At 37.4% G+C, this 18,344-nt stretch overlaps 1 protein-coding gene across 9 annotated transcripts in view; it reads right to left on the reverse strand.

Annotated features, from left to right (window-relative positions):
• The window catches only part of KIAA1217 (KIAA1217 ortholog), a 563,370-nt gene that overhangs the window by 168,814 nt on the left and 376,212 nt on the right, over window positions 1-18,344 (reverse strand). For all 9 annotated transcript variants that reach the window (XM_031937971.1, XM_031937975.1, XM_031937969.1 and 6 more), the window contains one exon: window positions 17,700-17,898. In XM_031937971.1, coding sequence (XP_031793831.1) covers window positions 17,700-17,898 — 199 coding nt within the window. The remainder of the gene's footprint in view (window positions 1-17,699; window positions 17,899-18,344) is intronic.

Below are 18,344 nucleotides of genomic sequence, written 5' to 3' on the forward strand. Positions count from 1 at the left end.
TTTATTGGAATTGCTTTGCATCACTGAATTGCTGGGAAGAGCTAAATCCAACAGAATTGAGGATCACACAATCTTGCTGTTGCCGTGTGCAATATTTTTCTGGTTCTGCTCACTTCACTCAGCATCAGTTTATGTAAGTCTTTACAGTCTTTTCTGAAATCAGCCTGTCCATCATTTCTTACATAATATTCCATTACATTGGAATGTAATGGAATATGTGAATATTCCATTACATTCACATACTATTATTTCTTAATATTTAATGAATAAAGCTAAAATATGAGACATTACGTATGCAATCCCACAAAGGCATAACAATTTATGTCTAATCTATGTTATGGGTGCTTTTCCACTGGAACCAGAGGCCCTGATTATTTACTGATAAGCAGTCAAAACTCCTGTAAAATGGCTCAACTAGAAAAGATGACTTTCACATGAAAGAATGAAGATTTTTTACAATGTCAGAACTTTTGACAGAAGTTTCCAAAAATGGCAGAGCATTATCACTTTCTGTTGAATCCTCTAAAAAAACAAGCTATTCCCTAATACCCGAGGCAAATGCATTATGGAGATAGTATAAACTTAATGATCTCTTTTTCAAAATCTTGCTTCCAGTAGCCCTCAAAATTAATTTAACCATATCTCTTCATTTCAGAAGCTTTAGACTACTTGTACCCTTTCCATTTTATCTGTCATCTCCTTTACACTTATGTCCGCCAAAGAACTAAATGTATTTTGGTTTCCCTGTTCTGCTCTCTCCCTTATCCAATTTTGTACTTTCTTCCTTATTAGCTTGAGCATCCTGAATAAGGAGAGAAGTGGAGAAGAGGGGAAGGAGAAAGAGAGATAAGAAAAGGAAAGAAAAAAATAAAAAAAATGGGGAAGGAGAAGAAGCAATGGAAGAGGGAAAGAGAGAGAAGCAAGAGAGATAAAGAAAGGAAGGGAGAGGGTCAAGTAAGAAGACAAAAAAGAGAAAGAGGGGAAGAGAGAGATGAAGAAAGGAAGGAATGGAGGGAGAGGGAGAGGGAAAAGACAGAATCAAAAACAAATACTTGAATGCTTGGAAAGTAGAGCAGAATCAAGAGTAAATCAGAATTCAGATTAAAGCCATAATCATCCCTGACCCCAGAGAACCGAGGACCCAACAGCTCTCTCCTCTCAGTATAGAAATGGTGGAATAGAGGAGATAAATGATGTTTTGTTTTAAATGAACTTTGTTAAAAGGGAGGCTTCTCTCGTAAGATTGCTCCTAGAAATAATAATTTTTTTAAAAAGTCATCAATAACATATTTTAAAAGAAAGTGTAGGAGAAGAAATGCTATTTACAATGACAATTCCCATCCATCAAAACCTTGACAATAAATATCCATCTCCCAGAAGCCTTTCTTGACCCAACTAATCTCATCCTACTTCCTTGTTTATATGTACTGCAAATTTGCCTGGGATTCCATTTCACTCACTTTTATTTTCTAGTTCACTATATCTTTCATCTCCAATGAGAATGAAAGCCCCTTAAAGAGAAGAATCACATTCTTCATCTGCATCTTCATGGTATGGAGACCAGTGCCAGGCAGTGAGCTTCTGAATAAATGGATGGATCACTAATGAGTGGTGGATGATTTGAGAAATGGGAAGGGAAGAAATGGAAAGTAGGAGTATGTTTTGTCATGTCTAGCCTGCAATGGAACAGGGAGACACTGATATCTGAGGGCCAATTAACACTCCAAAAATTAAAAAGAAAAAAGTTGGTGGCAGCTTGTTTTTAAAGACTTGTTAGGATTCAAGATGGATTTTTATAAATGCAGCAGTTATTTTTTTTTTCCCTGATCCTAATGGGATCAAGTTAAGTCCATGAGACCCCAGGCATCCTGTGTTTTATTTATCAAATTTGGGGGTGGGTTCTGAGAGTTGCCAGCCGAGAATGGAAAGACTTTAATCATCGCTGCTTCAATTTAAGCTTCCCCTACAATTCTGAAAAACCAAACAGCAGCATTGTGCAAGGGCAAGGGAGAGCAAGATGAAAGCAATTTAAAACCCAGAGCAAATCCCACAGGCCGAGTTCTGATGTCCAAGATACATGGGGAAAGAGAATAATTCACTTGCCTAGAAAAAAAGAAAATGGAAAGCAGTGTGCTTAGCAGCTAGTACTGCAGGAAGAGCCCAGATGAGTCGACTTTCTCATCCTGGATACAGCAGGGTCACCACACAATAGCTAGAAGGGAGAAAGCGCTCTAGAATTTGCAAAAGGCTTCATATAGATGATCTCATTTGATCCTTACAACAGCACCAAGAGGCAGGGACTAGAGGTTCCAAACCCCAATGGTACCTCCAAACCCCCCCATTTTATCACAACAGTGACATTATGCCCATGGAGCTAACTGACCCCCTTAATGTTGTTTTACTTAATATAAGGCTGTGTTTTCACAGGAAAAAAACAAATAATGGGCATCAGTTGGGGTGGAGACCTTGTGCTCTTGGGGAAGAATAACAAATATAAAATAAATAGCAGAAGCCTGACTCTTCATTGTTTCACCATAAGGGAGTCTGAAGATGGCAGGTGGAGGATCCAAATTCTGGGGTCCCTGAGAGAATATTTCAGTTTAGAAGTAACTTAAGGATTGGACCTGGATTTGTGAATATATTATAGATGAAGAAATGCCCTCTACCAAGGCAGGTCATTACCAGGCTGCCCCCCAAGTCTGGAATGGCCTGAAATCTCTCCTTGTCTCCACCTCCAGCTGGTTTCCCCAGCTCCTCCAAATCTCAACTAAAGTTGGAGCCTTCTCAGTATTGGTTAATGCTAGCCCTCTCTTGAGCATCTCTAATTTATCCTCTATTTATCTGGTTTGTATATGGTACTTTGCATGTTGTCTCTTGCTTTTGCCTTTCATTGCCCCCCTAGAGTTTATTGCTTGGCATATGGTAAGGGCTTAATAAGTGCTTGCCTTGCCTAGGGCATAGGGAATTTAGAATTTATGGCACAGAAATTAAGTGACTTGGTCAGAGCCACCCAGACAAGATGTGTCAGGGGGAATCTTCTTCATGATTGTCCATTATATAAATCTATGACACAATGAATAAAATCCTTGGCTACCCATACCAGCATCCCACTTTTGACAGAAGTACCAAGGAACATGTGGAAGGTCAAGGAAGTCCTCCTTGATAATCCTTAAAAAGCACCCTACGACATAATATTTAATGCCCAGTCTTTTTTTTTTTTTAATAGCCTTTTATTTACAGGATATATGCATGGGTAACTTTACAGCATTAACAATTGCCAAACCTCTTGTTCCAATTTTTCACCTCTTACCCCCCCACCCCCTCCCCTAGATGGCAGGATGACCAGTAGATGTTAAATATATTAAAATATAAATTAGATACACAATAAGTATACATGACCAAAACGTTATTTTGCTGTACAAAAAGAATCAGACTCTGAAATATTGTACAATTAGCTTGTGAAGGAAATCAAAAATGCAGGTGTAATGCCCAGTCTTGAAGGCCTCCCCAGCTTCTGCAAGTATTCCATGGAGGAATTTAGAGGAGAAAGGACTGGGTAATACCTTGCTCCCTGACTTTTTCTGCCTCAATATTTATGCCATTCCCCAGGTCTGAAATATACAGCTCTGGGCCCTCCCAGACTCTATCCCTTGAATCATTTTCATCCTTCAAAACCCAGCTGAGGAACCAATCGACTTCTATTAAATACCTATTATGCATCAGGCACCACGTAAAATGCTGCACTAAGGTACTGTCTCCTTTAGGAAGCCTTCTTTGATCCAGCCAGCAGGAAGTACCCTCTTCCCCTCCTCAGATCTTTCCTAGGGGCTTGGTGAATAGCATTCTTATTTGTATTGCAATAACTTTTATCTCAGTATTAGCTTGCCTTCAGGAACATAGGTCATATTTATGGACAATTTATTTTAGCACCCCAACATAATGGGTACTTAATGGCTATTTTTTGAATTGATCTTCCTGATATATTGAAGCTTTGTGTTCTGGAGAAAACAAAGGAGCCCTGGATTCAGAAGCTATGGGTTTCAACTGGGTCCTCACACTTAGCAGCTGAACAATTTGGTGTACCTGTTCTGTTAGAGAATTGAGGTGGAAGAGGAGAAAAGACAGGTTTGGGAGGTGGTGGGCCAGAAAACGGCTTTGTCAACATCACCCACCAAACCACACACCATTCCCAGAATTCTTCCTGTTCTTCTTGGCCTATGCATCCCTTTAAGTCTGCAATGTAAATCACTCAGTGATTTTGCTCAGTGTCTCTGTTTCCTAAACTGGAAAACAGGAGTAATAGGGAACTAAACTACCTGCCTTACAGAGTTGTTGTGAGTAGAATGCTATTGAATATCCTTAAGCCCTCCATAAAGTTTAACCTTAAAGCCAGGGAACAGAAGGCTAAGACAGCATTTTTCATCTAACTGGTGGGGAATCGAGTAAGGAAGATGGACTAAAGGTGACCTTTATCTCCCTGCAGCCTGGAAAGACATTCTGCACTATCACCTTACCGAACTTTTTACCTTTCTGAGGCCCCAATGTGACTGTTTTTTCCACCAAGAATTTGGCCAAGGCTGGACTCTGGTGTCAGCTCCCAGTCTCTTGCATCCTCTGCCAGAATGAGGAGGCAAAGGAAACATTCCTTCTGGGTGTGGACTCCAAGGTCAGGTGCTGAGTTTGACATTTTTATTTCCACCCCTGCACATATTAGTTTAAACAGGACCATGCCAAGGAATAGGTGGGAACCTTGGCAAAAATCAGATGAACATAAAAAATTAGATTTTAAGGGAGAATTATTTTTAGAACTAATTAACTTGGCAACAGACCTTTAAATGATAGATTTATAAGTGTGCAATGAATCATACTTTCCCAAAGGTAACCAGTTGCAGTCAACAGGTTTATAGGAGGGTACCTGGAGCAAATAAATTTTTTAAATAAAATTTTTTTTAAATGATAAACAGAATTCTTTCCCTTTGTAAGAAACTAAGACAATTTTTTTCTTGATGTCTCCTTCCTTTGCCTTAGCCAAGGCACTCTGCACAGGAGCCAAGTTGGTGAGATCTCACTGGATTATAACGGCTTCACTATACATGATACTGAAAGGTTTCCGTTGGAGTAAGTGGACTGCCATTGTAGAATTGGCCTTCTGCCACTATAGGGGATTGGGGGCTCCTTTTCTCCCTCTCTCCCTTTCCTTCCTGGTTGCCTTAGGAAAGCCTGAGCATAGCAGTTGGTGGGGTAAGGGAGCCAATTTTGGCCTCTGTGCTACCCCACCATTCCAGGCATTAAAATTTGGCATCAAGGTTGTGCTTGAGAGGGAAGGGGATATTTCACGCTTCTCCAAAGGAAGATTATATATTTTTTCTGAAATGGTGCTGAAAAAATCTAAGCCCCCCACTTTAGTTATTTAACTCTGCAACTCCATCTGCAGTACAAAAAAAAATCTCATTTCACGTTCCAAAAGGATGACCTGTAATCCACTGTGCATAAGGCATAGGTAGAAGAGGGAATTATAGGGGGAATGCCATGAAGGCAGATCAGAAGCATCCCAGAAAGACATACTCAAGCCTTGGGGTCTTCTAGGTTCCCTTTTTTCCCTGTACTTTTTTCATTATTTTGATCTCTGGATCAAATCATATTCTTAAAGAAATATGAAATATCTATGTAGATAAAGACATGGAAAAGGGGTGGGTAGCTGGAAAGGGTAAGAAGCAGACAATTATTATGAGGAACTAATGAGGTATTGCCTGTTAAAAGTGCTTTGTAGCCTTTATTTAGTGTTACAGAAGTGGTCACTGTGATGATGGCAATAATAAAGTCAACAATCGTAGGATACTAAATGATGAGACTTATAAAGAGGCTGTTTTAAGATAACATTAATTTCCTGACCATGTGGTGCCATAGCCCTGGTATGAGGGGAATTCCCAATCAGGTCCTTTCTCAAAGAACCCTTTCTTTGTGATACCATCTATCATTGGTTATAACCACCAAAAACCTAACGAAAGGGCATTGACCAACTACACCTGCTTGGTATAATTCTCTCTACTCCAGGCCCTATAGGGGAAAGATCATTTCAGGTGACTAGAATAGTCAATAGATCCTATTGTCTGCTTTTTACCCTTTCCAACTACCCGCCCCTCCTCCAGGTCATCATCTACGTAGATATTTCATTTTTCTTTACGAAGAATACCTACCTCATTATTAGGATGATTACTACCTTGAGGTTTTTTGTTTTTGTTTTTTTTTTTTTGAGGGGGGAGATAGCTAGATGGCTGGAGTGGGTTTGAACTCAGAAAGATTCATCTTGTTGAGTTCCAATGTAGTCTTGGACACTACTACATGTGTAAGTCATATATCTGCCTCAGTTCCTCCCATATAAAATGAACTAGAGAGGGAAATGCCAAACCATTCTAGTATCTTTGCCAAGAAAACCCCCAATGAGGTCACAAAGGATCAGACATGACTGAAGCCACTCAAGAGAATCTCAGTTTTTACAAATGAGAAAGCTAAAGTAATAAAGAGAAAGGGTTTTGTTTATGATCACAAAATTGTTAAGTATTAAAGATGGGGTTTGAACTCAAGTTTCTGTGTGACTCTAAGTTATTAGTTCTATCAATTATACTGTGGAGCAAAAAGAATTCAGCAGGTATTATCAAGAACACAGCTGTCACTTTTGGCCTGTCATCACTACTGTCCAGTATCTGGGAGGTATGTTGAGCATTTGGCCCTCCAGCATCTTGGAGTACAGTAAATAGCTACCCAAGTGAATCAGATAACCAAGAACTATCCTACTCTGCCCCCTAGAGGTACTTCTTTCTCTTCCCAGTTAATAGTCCACTCCCTAGTACTAAGGCCAGTTCAGAAGTACCAGACCAGATGCCATAGCCAGTTCTGCTATAAGCTGACCCCGGGTAGCTTCAGAGAGAAAAGCTGAGATTCCTTGTCAATATTACTGGTTACAGCTAGCTTCATACAGATCAAATGTCATGCCTTCTAGGATGATAGCAAAAGCATCCCATCTATGCTATTTAGCCCGTTTTTTATGTCCTTTCTTTCTGGAGGTAACCGGGAATCAGTTCCTCACAGAAAAGAGCATTCAGATCCTTTGACTTATCAGATCATTCATATGTGCCTTATTCAAAGCCTTACTTCAGTCTAAAATTTGCTAATTTGAAAGTTTTCAATCAGAAAACTTTCAACAAAATAGGCTGGGAGGAGCAGGAAAGATGCTGATATCATTTTCATATGGGTTCATATTCAGAGTTCTGAGGGATCAAAATGATGGTGGTAAAATTTTATAGGTATGGTTCTCTCAAAGGTTAAATGCTGAACATCTGGATGCTCTCCCATACCAGTTACCACATTCTGGACAGACTCTCTTGTTAACTATATCACTAAGGTTCTAAACTTAGTATTGGGAGATCATTTTCTCTCTCTCTCTCTCTCTCTCTCTGAGTGCCAATGTAATGAGAATATCATTATTCTTTTTATTAAATATTTTAATTTTCAAAGCATATGCATGGATATTTTTTAACATTGACCCTTGCAAAACCTTTTATGCCCTTCCTCCCAGCCCCTCCCCTAGATGGCAAGTAATCCAATATATATTTAAAAAGTAAAAAAAAAAAATTGTTAAATCCAATATATGCCTAATATTTATACAATTATCTTGCTGCACAAGAAAAATCAGATCAAAAAGGAAAAAATATGGAAAGAAAATAAAATGCAAGAAAATCACAACAATAAGGGTGAAAATGCTATGGGGTGGTCCACATTCAGTTCCCACAGTCCTCTCTCTGGGTGTAGATGGCTCTATGCATCACCAGATCATTGGAACTGACTAGAATCATCTCATTGTTGAAAAGAGCCATGTCTATCAAAATTAATCATCATATAGTCTTGTTGTTGCCATGTATAATGAATGATCTGGTTTTGCTCATTTCACTCAGCATCAGTTCATGAAAGTCTCTCCAAGCCTCTCTGTATTCATCCTGCTGGTCATTTCTTACAGAACAATAATATTCCATAACATTCATATGCCACAATTTACTCAACCATTTTCCAATTGATGGGCATCCATTCATTTTCCAGTTTCTAGCCACTACAAAAAAGCTTGCCACAATCATTTTGGCACACGTGGGTCTCTTTCCCTGCTTTGTGATCTCTTTGGGATATATGCCCAATAGTAACACTGCTGGATCAAAGGGTGTGCACAGTTTGATAGCCCTTTGGATATAGCTTCAAATTGCTCTCCAGAATGGTTGGATCTGTTCACAACTCCACCAACAATGCATTAGTGTCCCAGTTTTCCTATATATCCTCTCCAGCACTTGTCATTATCTTTTCCTGTAATCCTAGCCAATCTGACAGGTGTGTAGTGGTACTTCACAGTTGTCTAAATTTGCATTTCTCTGATCAATAGTGATATAGAGCACCTTTTCATATGATTAGAAATGGTTTCAATTTCTTAATCTGAAAATTGTCTGTTCATATCCTTTGACCATTTATCAATTGGAGAATGGCTAGAATTCTTATAAATTTGAGTCAATTATATATTTTAGGAATGAGGTCTTTATCAGAACCTTTGAATGTAAAAAGATTTCCCCAGTTTTTGCTTTCTTTTCTAATCTTGTCTGCATTAATTTTGTTTGTACAAAAACTTTTTAACTTAATATCATCAAAATTATCTACTTTGTGTTCAGTAATGAACTTGAGTTCTTCTTTGGCCACAAATTTATTCCTTCCCCACAGATCTGACAGGTAAACTATCTTTTGTTCTTCTAATTTGCTTATAATATCACTCTTTATATCTAAATCGTGAACCCACTTCAACCTTATCTTGTTACAGTGTTAGGTATGGGTCAATGCCTAGTTTCTGCCATACTAATTTCCAATTTTCCCAACAGTTTTTGTTGAATAGTGAGTTCCTACCCAAAAGCTGGGACGTTTAGGTTTGTCAAACACTAAATCACTATAGTCATTGACTATTTTGTCCTGTGAACCTAACCTATTCCTCTATTTCTCACTACTCTATTTCTTAACAGTTTCGATGACTGCTGCTTTATAATATAGTTTTGGGAGACCATTTTTTCACTGAGATCATAAACTTAAATTTTATTAGAAATAAAATGTTTCTAATTTCCTTTTCACTGTGTTCCTAAATAATCCTGAAGATGAAGTGAGAAAGAATTGGTATAAATCATATCAAGGAAAATTTAACTTAGATGATGGAAAAAAGACCCAGAAATGTTTAAGACATGTCAACTAGGACATGCAGCGGAGAGAATACAGGCCCCTTAGTCAAGAAGATTTGATTTCCCTTAGATACTTAATTAGCAGAGTGATTCTGGGCAAGTTACTTGGTTCCTGCCTGCCTCAATTTACTCATCTTTAAAATGGAAATAACAGCACTTAAGAGTTTTTGTGAAGATTTATTTGTAAAACACTGCAATTTTTAAAGCACCATGTAAATGCTAGCTATTATTATCAACATTAATTTACATGACTTAGGAGATAGTGGATCACTAAAATTTAGCATAACACTTCCTTTCCATGCATCCTTTCCCTTGCTTTCCATACTTATAAAACTCCAAGACTCTTGGTGGCTTAGTATGACATTCATTTTCAAGTCAATTGAACAAGAATTCATCATATGCAGAGCAGTAATAGTTGCTTACATCAGTAGGAACACCAACTATAAGCCTAGAAGATAGAACTTTGCTATCTGTCCTATCATGGCATCCTGAGGTCCTCAAGGTCTCATCAGCTTTGCTCTCCAGTTTCCTAGATACTGTCAGTGAGACTTCCTGGTGAACCCTGAGGACCCCTTGACTTTGCCATTTAACCTGCTGCAGCACCATTAGGACTTTTAGGCCTTTTAATCTATCACTAAACACATAGGCACTAGAGTTAGAAAGAGCTCCTTGAGAGCCATCACCATTCTAAGGAATCTGTTTGTATTCCAAGAGTTTGTCACATAATAAGGACTTAATAAATCCTCATTTGTTCATTCATTCACTCATTTAAGTACCTATTCTGAATCTAAGCTGGCTACAGCCATATATAATCCAAGCTTTCTATAGATAAATGAAAACATGTTAATAATCACTGATAATTAGAGAAATGTACATCAAAGCTCTTATTCATACTTATCAAACAGACAAATTTGATCAAAAAAGGAAAATTACAAATGCTGAATTTAACGGGGGAAATGGTACAGCTCTTGATTTACAGATTTGCGGACTTATAATAAAGCAATTTTTATGGTCATTGGGAAGAAAAAGATGAAAGAAGGTAGAAAGTGGCACAGTGTATAGAATGATGGGCCTGAAACATAGAAGACTCATGTTCCTTAAATTCAAATCAGGTTTCAGGTATTTAATAGCTCTGTGTGATCCTGGGCAAGTCACTTAACTTTTTGCCTCAGTTTCTCATCTGTAAAATGAGCTAGAGAAGGAAATTGGCAAAGTTTTGTTAAAAAAAAAAAGTCAAATGGCATTTCGGAGAGTTGGACTTAGCAATACTTAACAGTAACAAATTGTGACACAAGAAATGATGAAGGAAAGCTTTTAAGAAAAACCTGAAAACGCTTATAAATAAACTGTACAGTGCAAAGTGAGCTGGAATAGGAAATTAAATTACGCTATAACATTGTAAAAATGAAAAATTCCAAAAGACTTAAATACTTTAAATCAAGTCAATGGCCAACCAAGATTCTAGAATATCAAAGATGAAGAATGTTAGCTACCCTCTAAAGAGATGATGGGCTAACATAAAGCATGAGACATAAATTTTTGGATATATTTAATATGGAAATTTGTTTTGCTTGCTTAATGGTGGGAAGGTTTTGCTTTTCCTTCCTTAAGTTGGCATATGTATTTGTGTGGGGAGTGAGGAGGGGTGAGAATAAGGAAGAATACATACTTGTTCACTGAAAAAAATCAAATCAAATTAAATCAAATCTACTTTGTAAAAAAGACACTATTAAGTTCTGGGTATTTGATAATTAATAGTAATATTGTTGATGTCAAAGAGATAGCTTGATGTGATGGCAAAAGGCGTGAATTTTGAGTCAGGATCTTGCTGCTGTAAATTATTTGAATTTTTTGAGCCTCTGTAAAATGGAATAGAATACTTACCACACAGAGTTGTTGCAAAAACTAAATAAGATAATGAAAATAAATCCCATTGTATTCTTCAAAGTTCTATAGTAATGTTAGCCGTTTTTTCCATTTTGCCATGGAAACTAAATTCTCTTTCCAGCATGAGGAATCTGGATTTGGTGTCTGGGTATAAATTATGATAAGTTTTAAGGGTCTCCAGAAAAGAAGGGGAATTGCCCCTCCCCGTGCTATAACATTCCAAGCATTCTCCTGGTTACCTCCTTCCTATCCTCAGTCCCAGTTCAAGCTCTTAGCTAGAAGTGTCAGAGAGACAAACTTAGCAAGTAAATGGCAATAGCGTCCTCAGCTTCTCCCTTCTCCACTTCATTATTGGACCATTATCCCTGCATATCAAGTGGAACGATTGGTGTCTGTCATTCTCCACTGGGGTGCCAGTTTAGGTGGGTGCATCATTAAGATTCTTTGGCTAAGGATCAAATTATACCACACAGATTACAAAAGGCATTTTGAACTTCCAAACTGAGCTACCAGTAGGTTTCTAGGTGGTTAAATCTCTGTAAACTCTTTTCTGTAGTCTCTAATGCACAATCAAATCATGTCTACATTTTGGGGGGAAAAAGGGGTCACTGAACCACACTGAAATTGAGCTGTTCCTGTGCCCTGGAGGCTTTCTGGATAGCACTCTTATTCCCACTGAGCAAGAGTCTCTGCATGTTAAATACAGCTGTAGTCAGAAAGATTCTCTTACAAACAAGTTGAAGCAAACGTCTGTAGAGGTGAGATTTTGGATTGGCTTTCTGTGACTCTGATGGAAAAGTAGGCAGGATCACAGAGAGCCACCAGAGGAAGAGACTCTATTGACAGAAGAAAACAACCAATGGAACTGATCGGCCTCTGGAGGAATCTTTGTAACTAATTTTTAGGAATATGTAAAATCCACAGAGTTACAAAGTACTCCAGACAACTAAAGGAGAAACAAATATCGGATGAATCTGGCAAGGTTTGGGTCTTATACCCAGGTTTCTGTGGGTATTGTGGAGCCAAACCCTTATTCACATTTCACCTATTCCGGTGAGAAAAATTGACCAGATTCAGCAAGTGCTTTTGTAAGATCTGCCATCTCCTCATGGAGTCTCTTTCCTATGGCTTTTTTCCTAAAATCAACCTTGTTTTGCCAGCTGACTTTAGAGGGTAGAAAACACCATTCTCTGACACAGAGTCTCCTATAAAACAAATTTCAGGTTCCACAGACATGGTGACAGGAAAGGTATATTTTTTCTCATTTTCTTTTTTTCCCTTCCTTTCTTCTCTTCTTTCTTTTTTCTTTCCCTTCCTCCTTTCTTTCCTCTCTCCTTTCCTTCCTTTCTCACTCTTTTCCTTCTTCCCTCTTTCCTTTTGTCCTTCCTTCTTTCCTTTTCTTCCTTCCTTCTTCCTGTCCCTCCTTCCTTCTTTCTTGCTTCTTCCTTCTTTCTTTCTTTCTTTCTTTCTTTCTTTCTTTCTTTCTTTCTTTCTTTCTTTCTTTCTTTCTTTCTTTCTTTCTTTCTTTCTTTCTTTCTTTTATAGAGGATATCTTTTAAAATTGTTGCTCTGCCATTTCTTAATACCCTCTTGCTTTCTAGAGCAATCAATGATTTCAGTCTAGAATATGTTGCTGAGTAATGGGTTCTCTGATCTCATAGAAGAGCATTGGGCCTGTCAGGGCTCAGGATCAAAGGATTTAATCCCCAGTCTGTTCAGGACGACAGATACAGAGAACAAGAAGAAGAGAAGAAAAGAGAAAACAAAAAAGCAGAACACAATAATAGTGTGGAAATAATGATAGAACAGAGAGTAAAGAGTAGAAAATGCCAGGGGAAAATGAGGACATGGAAGGATCCTGTAATAACCAGAGCTACCTCCAAATGGAAAAGACTGCCTTGGGGAAAAGTGGTCCTTTCTCAATTGACATATTTCAGCATAGGCTGGGCTACTTGTGTATACTGTAGTGAGGATATATTTTTTAGGTGAGGGTAGAACTAGATGGCTGCTGGAATTCTTTCCACCTCTATAATTCTCCTTCTTGTGACCTTGGGTTATGTACCTTGCTATTTCATCTCTCAAATCTTTAAAAATGGGTATATGATGCCTATTTTACTAGTTTCATAAGGTTATCACGAGAAAGATACAAAAGCACTTTGAAAACTTAAGTGTGTCATAAAGTATAAGATACTTATTATAATATTGGTATCAAACTCAGAAAAGTTAAATTTATTTTTAATAATGTTCACAATTATACAGTGTATAATATGCATCATGTGCATAAATACAATGTGTTCAAAAATTGAAGTTAAATTTAAACTGTAAATTGTGTGAAAAGAGGCATAGATCAACAATATATTTTAAACTGGTAGAAAAAAAGATAGTTGTGATTTGCAACAATTAGCAAATTAACTTCATTAAGTGATCAGTATGTAAAATAATTTCAAACAAGTCATGCAACAGTTTGTGATTAGAAAAAGAAATCTTCCCTAAAAGAGTCAATATTACTAAGTTATTTTTGACCTTGATCAAGAGTGAGTGTCAAACAGTGGAATTTCTTTACCAAAGTCTTCCGTTGATGCCTTGTCTTGGTATGGAGATTCTGTTAGGTTATTCCACTAGAGTGGGAGCTCCAGCTGATTCTGCCCAACATACCATACCAACTTTGATACTGTCCTGAAGTCATCTTCCAGACTTATAATATACTTTAACTGAACCGTTTGTTGTTTCTTGTTTAGAACACCTCCGGGTCTGTATACTAGATATTTCCCATGTTGTGAATGCCCTTATTCTTCTTCACCTCTGTCTCATAGTATCTTTAGCTTTCTTCAAAGCTGAGTTCAAGTGCCACATTGTATGTAAGACCTTTCCTTAATCCTCTTCATGCCATTCCCCATTTTCCCACTTACTCCAGTCTTTGATAGAGTGGTAGACTTTCTCTTTGCCAAGGCCTCTACTTATATTCTTGATCCTATCCCATAATGTCTACTCTGGCAGATTGTTTCACAATATTTTCCCTTCTCTTTCTAAGCCTCAGTTTCTCCTAACTCTTTTCCTGATGCATTAAGCAATTCCTGATCCATAAACAATTATGCAAAAGTCTCTTCAATCTTTAAACAAAAAAAAAAAAAACCTTCACATGATCCTACCATCCCCTCAAACTATCCTATATTATTCCTCCCTTTAGCCAAACTCTTGGAAAAAGCAATTTACTCTCACAATCTCTACTTCCTTTTTCTTCACTTATTTTTCAGCCTGGCACCTGACCTTAACACTCAATTGGAAATGCTCTCTTCAAAGCTGACCATGATCTCTTAAATGCCATGTCCAATAGAATATTTCCAGACATGATTCTTCTCTGAAGAATTCTCTGAATATTCTTTTCCCTCTAGGGTTTTTTTTTCCTCAATGGTATTTTATTTTTCTAAATACATGTAAAGATAATTTAAAATCTTCTGCAGATGTTTGCATATACATATGTATGCATGCATATGTATATATGTTTTTTTGTGTGTGTGTGTATAAATCTTCAGTTTTTTCTCCTGAGCTCCAGGTTCATATTGCTGATGGCCTATTGAACATTTCCAACCAGATATCCCATAGGCATCTCAAACCCAACATGTTCAAAACCAAACTCACTGTTTTTTACTTGAAATACACCTGTCTTTTTCACTTCTCTTTTCTGAATTACAAGTGCCACTATCATTCCAATTTAGGTGCCATCCCTGCCTCTTCACCCTTTCTTATTCTCTGTAGTCAAGTTTATTGACTTAACCTCCCAATATCTCTTGATTCTGATTTCTAGTCTCCATTCAAACAGCTACCCTAGATCTGAATGCTATCACCTCTCATCTAGATAACTGCAATAACCTCTTAATTGATCTCTCTGCCTCTGATCATCTTCCATACTATTGTGTTCTATTGTGTGCTCTGCACAGATGTCCAAAGTGATATTCCTAAGGGTCTAATCATATCCTTCTCCTCATTCAGAAACTCCAACAGTACTTTATTACTCCCAGGATAAAATATAGCTTCTCTGGGGCAGTCACAATCATATTATTATCTTCCTTTCAGACTTATTATGCTTTATGTCCTAGCCAAACTCATCTAATTGGTATTCTTCATACAGAATGTTGTTTTCAGCCTCTCCTGTTGGTAGAAGGCACTCGTTCCTCCCCTACATTCCTTGGAATACTTAGACTTCCTTCAAAGCTTACCTCAAGAGTTACCTATTACAGAAGACTCGTCCTAATTCTTCCTAATTCTGTCTCTGTCCCTCCAACTGACTTTGCTTACATCGATTTTTCCTACATTACATTTACTTCTATGCACATATGTTGTTTCCCCTAAATAGTACAAGCTCCTAGAAAGCAGGGACTCGGTCAGTGTTTGTCTTTATATCCCTAGTACTTATTATGGTCCCTAGTACATAGTAGATGCTTAGTAAAAGCTTGTTGATTGATTGAGGAAAAAGCCTTTGGATAGGAATTTAATGATGCTCTGACTGTTATTACATCACCAACCTAGTGAAATACAGGAAGCTTCACCATCAACTAGTGATGAAACTAGTTAGCTTCAGAGTGATATATTTTGTAGCAACAACAACTTTCAAAAGCCATCTATTAGGTTACGGAGAGGTTGTGATTTTTTTTTTTGGTTTAGAGAGTATCCACACACTTAATGACAGACCCTCAAATATTGAATATAGTATTATTGGTATCATAAAATAATCACATAATGTAGGCTCTTTAGCACAGTCAACACCATTCAGTATCGAATGGCATTTATAGCCAATTTATATGCTAAGATTGTCCAGGACCAAGATGCATTTCTATAATCATCAAATCACTTCTCCTTTAAGCAAAGAATTTATAATACTTTAGAATACTGACCCATTCTCTATTATCATCAACAATGGTCAATCTCTTTTGATTATTTAAATGTTTTCTTAGATCCCCTCCCTTCAAATACTACCTCCCTGCAAAATATAATTTCTACTCAAGTAATCTTATGCAGGCAGATTGATCCTCTGGAACACAGGAAAAAAAAGGATAAAGAAGAATCATACTTGTATCCCCTATTCAGGAAGGGGATGGAGGAAGAGGGAAAGGGGAGGAAAAAACCAAAAGGAAAAAAAATCAAAGGCAAGAATGAATAAAATACTGAGAATAAAAACAAATAAAAGAAAGGAAGGAAGGAAGGAAAAGGGAAAGAAAGGAAAAATAAAGCAAAATAAAAATAATGGGAAATAGAAAAAGGATGAAAGAAAGAAGGAAAAAATTAGCTGAATAATTAGAATCAATCCAATTAATTCAAGTAATGCTAAATGAAGCATATTAATTCTGTAGAAAAACAAAGCAAAGAAGCATCCTACTTGCAAACCCTATGGTCCAGGAAAGAGAAAATCCATAGGCAAAGAATGGATTAACAGTTTCAACTTTTTCTTAAGTGGCTATCTTTTGAAGGGGCTGAAAATAATGTATTCCTCATGGTTCATTATAAATAAACATCATATGGAAATTCAAAAGTCTAATTTGCCCAAAAGTTTAACTTGTCCATCATCTATCTAACCAATAACTTTACTGTCATAGGCCACTCCAAAAAAAGATGGCTCAGTTTTCATGATAAGGATTTAGTTTATAGTATGGATTGTGAACATTAGTAGAGACAGGCAGTGAGAATGGTAATTCACTTTAGAGAATTCTAGTTCATGGGACAGCTAACTGGCATAGTAGATAGTAAGTCCTGAAGACAGGAGTCCTGAGTTCAAATCTGACCTAAGATACTTAATACTTGATAGCTGTGTGACTCTGGGCAAGAAGAAAGAGAGAAAAAGAAAGAAAAAAACGAAGAGAAAGAAAGAAAATTCTAATTCACACTACTCCTTCATCAGTGTATAGGTACATGGGTATGCTCCAGGCTAAGTGTACAGGATTTTGAGACAGCAGTGATCCGAGTTCAAACTTCACCTTTGAATACTTACTAACTATAAATGTATTGAATTCATTAAACCTTCCTGAGATTTAATTTCCTTATCTCCAAATGAAAGCAATACTATTCTCTCTGTTTCTCAGGGTTGAACAGAAAACAGTTTGCAGGATATAATGATTTATATATCATTATAGATTATTACTATTATTTTCATATCCTAATGACAGGGTAACTAGTCCAGTCCAGTCCTAAGGATATGAGCAAACAATGCACCAAAACCTGAAACCCCCAGAATCCTGGATGACCCACATTCAGCAAATAACACCGAGGAAGAAAAAAAAGAATGTGATATACATCCTTGATTTGAAATTTCAGCCTTTTGCTGTTTAACTTGAACAAATGGAGATTAAATTGGGGAAAAGAATACGTGTGTCAATAGCTTACATTTTCAACAAATCAGGATCAATTTTTGATTAATGTTGAGACGAATAGATATTTAAATCTTTTCAATAACTTTGTCTTTTCAAAGATCTCTTAAATAAGCAGGCAATACTGTTCAAAAAATGCAAAATACACACAAGCAAAAAACAACCCAGGGTATTCAAGCTCATTTCTGACACTTACCCAGAGATCGCTCTTTTGTCTGGTTGGTTGACCTCACCACTGGAAGGCTTGCCCGTGTACGGCTGCCCCTGGAAAAAGGAGTTGGTGACTCTCCCTCTGACATGGCTTCCAAAGAATCAGCAGATGCCTCTGACAGATGCTCAGCCTGTTCTCCCAAATTGGGCGGCTGAGGGCTTTGAGAAAGCTTTGGGCTTCTGGTCTGCAAAAGACATTAAAAAGAGAAAGAAAGGGAAGCATGGCATTCTATTATTACGCTTGTAAATGTTTTCAATACTATCAAGATTGGGCAATCTGGAAAATCAATTTTGGGGGAGAGTGTTGGGGCTATGGTTGAAGGAGGAGAAAAGTCCATCAAAATTTTTTAATTTAGAAATCTGAATGGCTTTGTGTGGTCAAGGTGACTGCTATCAAAGTTATTTTTAAAAACATATTGTCCCTGGGTATACCATTAGGATTTTTATTGCTGAACCTCTACCGCACAAATTTCATTTCTAACAAGGACCCGAGGCTAAGACATATTATACCAGAGATGTATGGCAATTCCATTCCCTATGACTTGAACAACTGTTAACAGGTGTTATAACAGTAGACATAAATGTGCACAGACACATATCCTTAACAGGGAATGGAAGACGCTTCTATGGC

The sequence above is a fragment of the Sarcophilus harrisii genome, chromosome 5 (assembly GCF_902635505.1).
Source record: "Sarcophilus harrisii chromosome 5, mSarHar1.11, whole genome shotgun sequence".
Classification (NCBI taxonomy): Eukaryota; Metazoa; Chordata; class Mammalia; order Dasyuromorphia; family Dasyuridae; genus Sarcophilus; species Sarcophilus harrisii.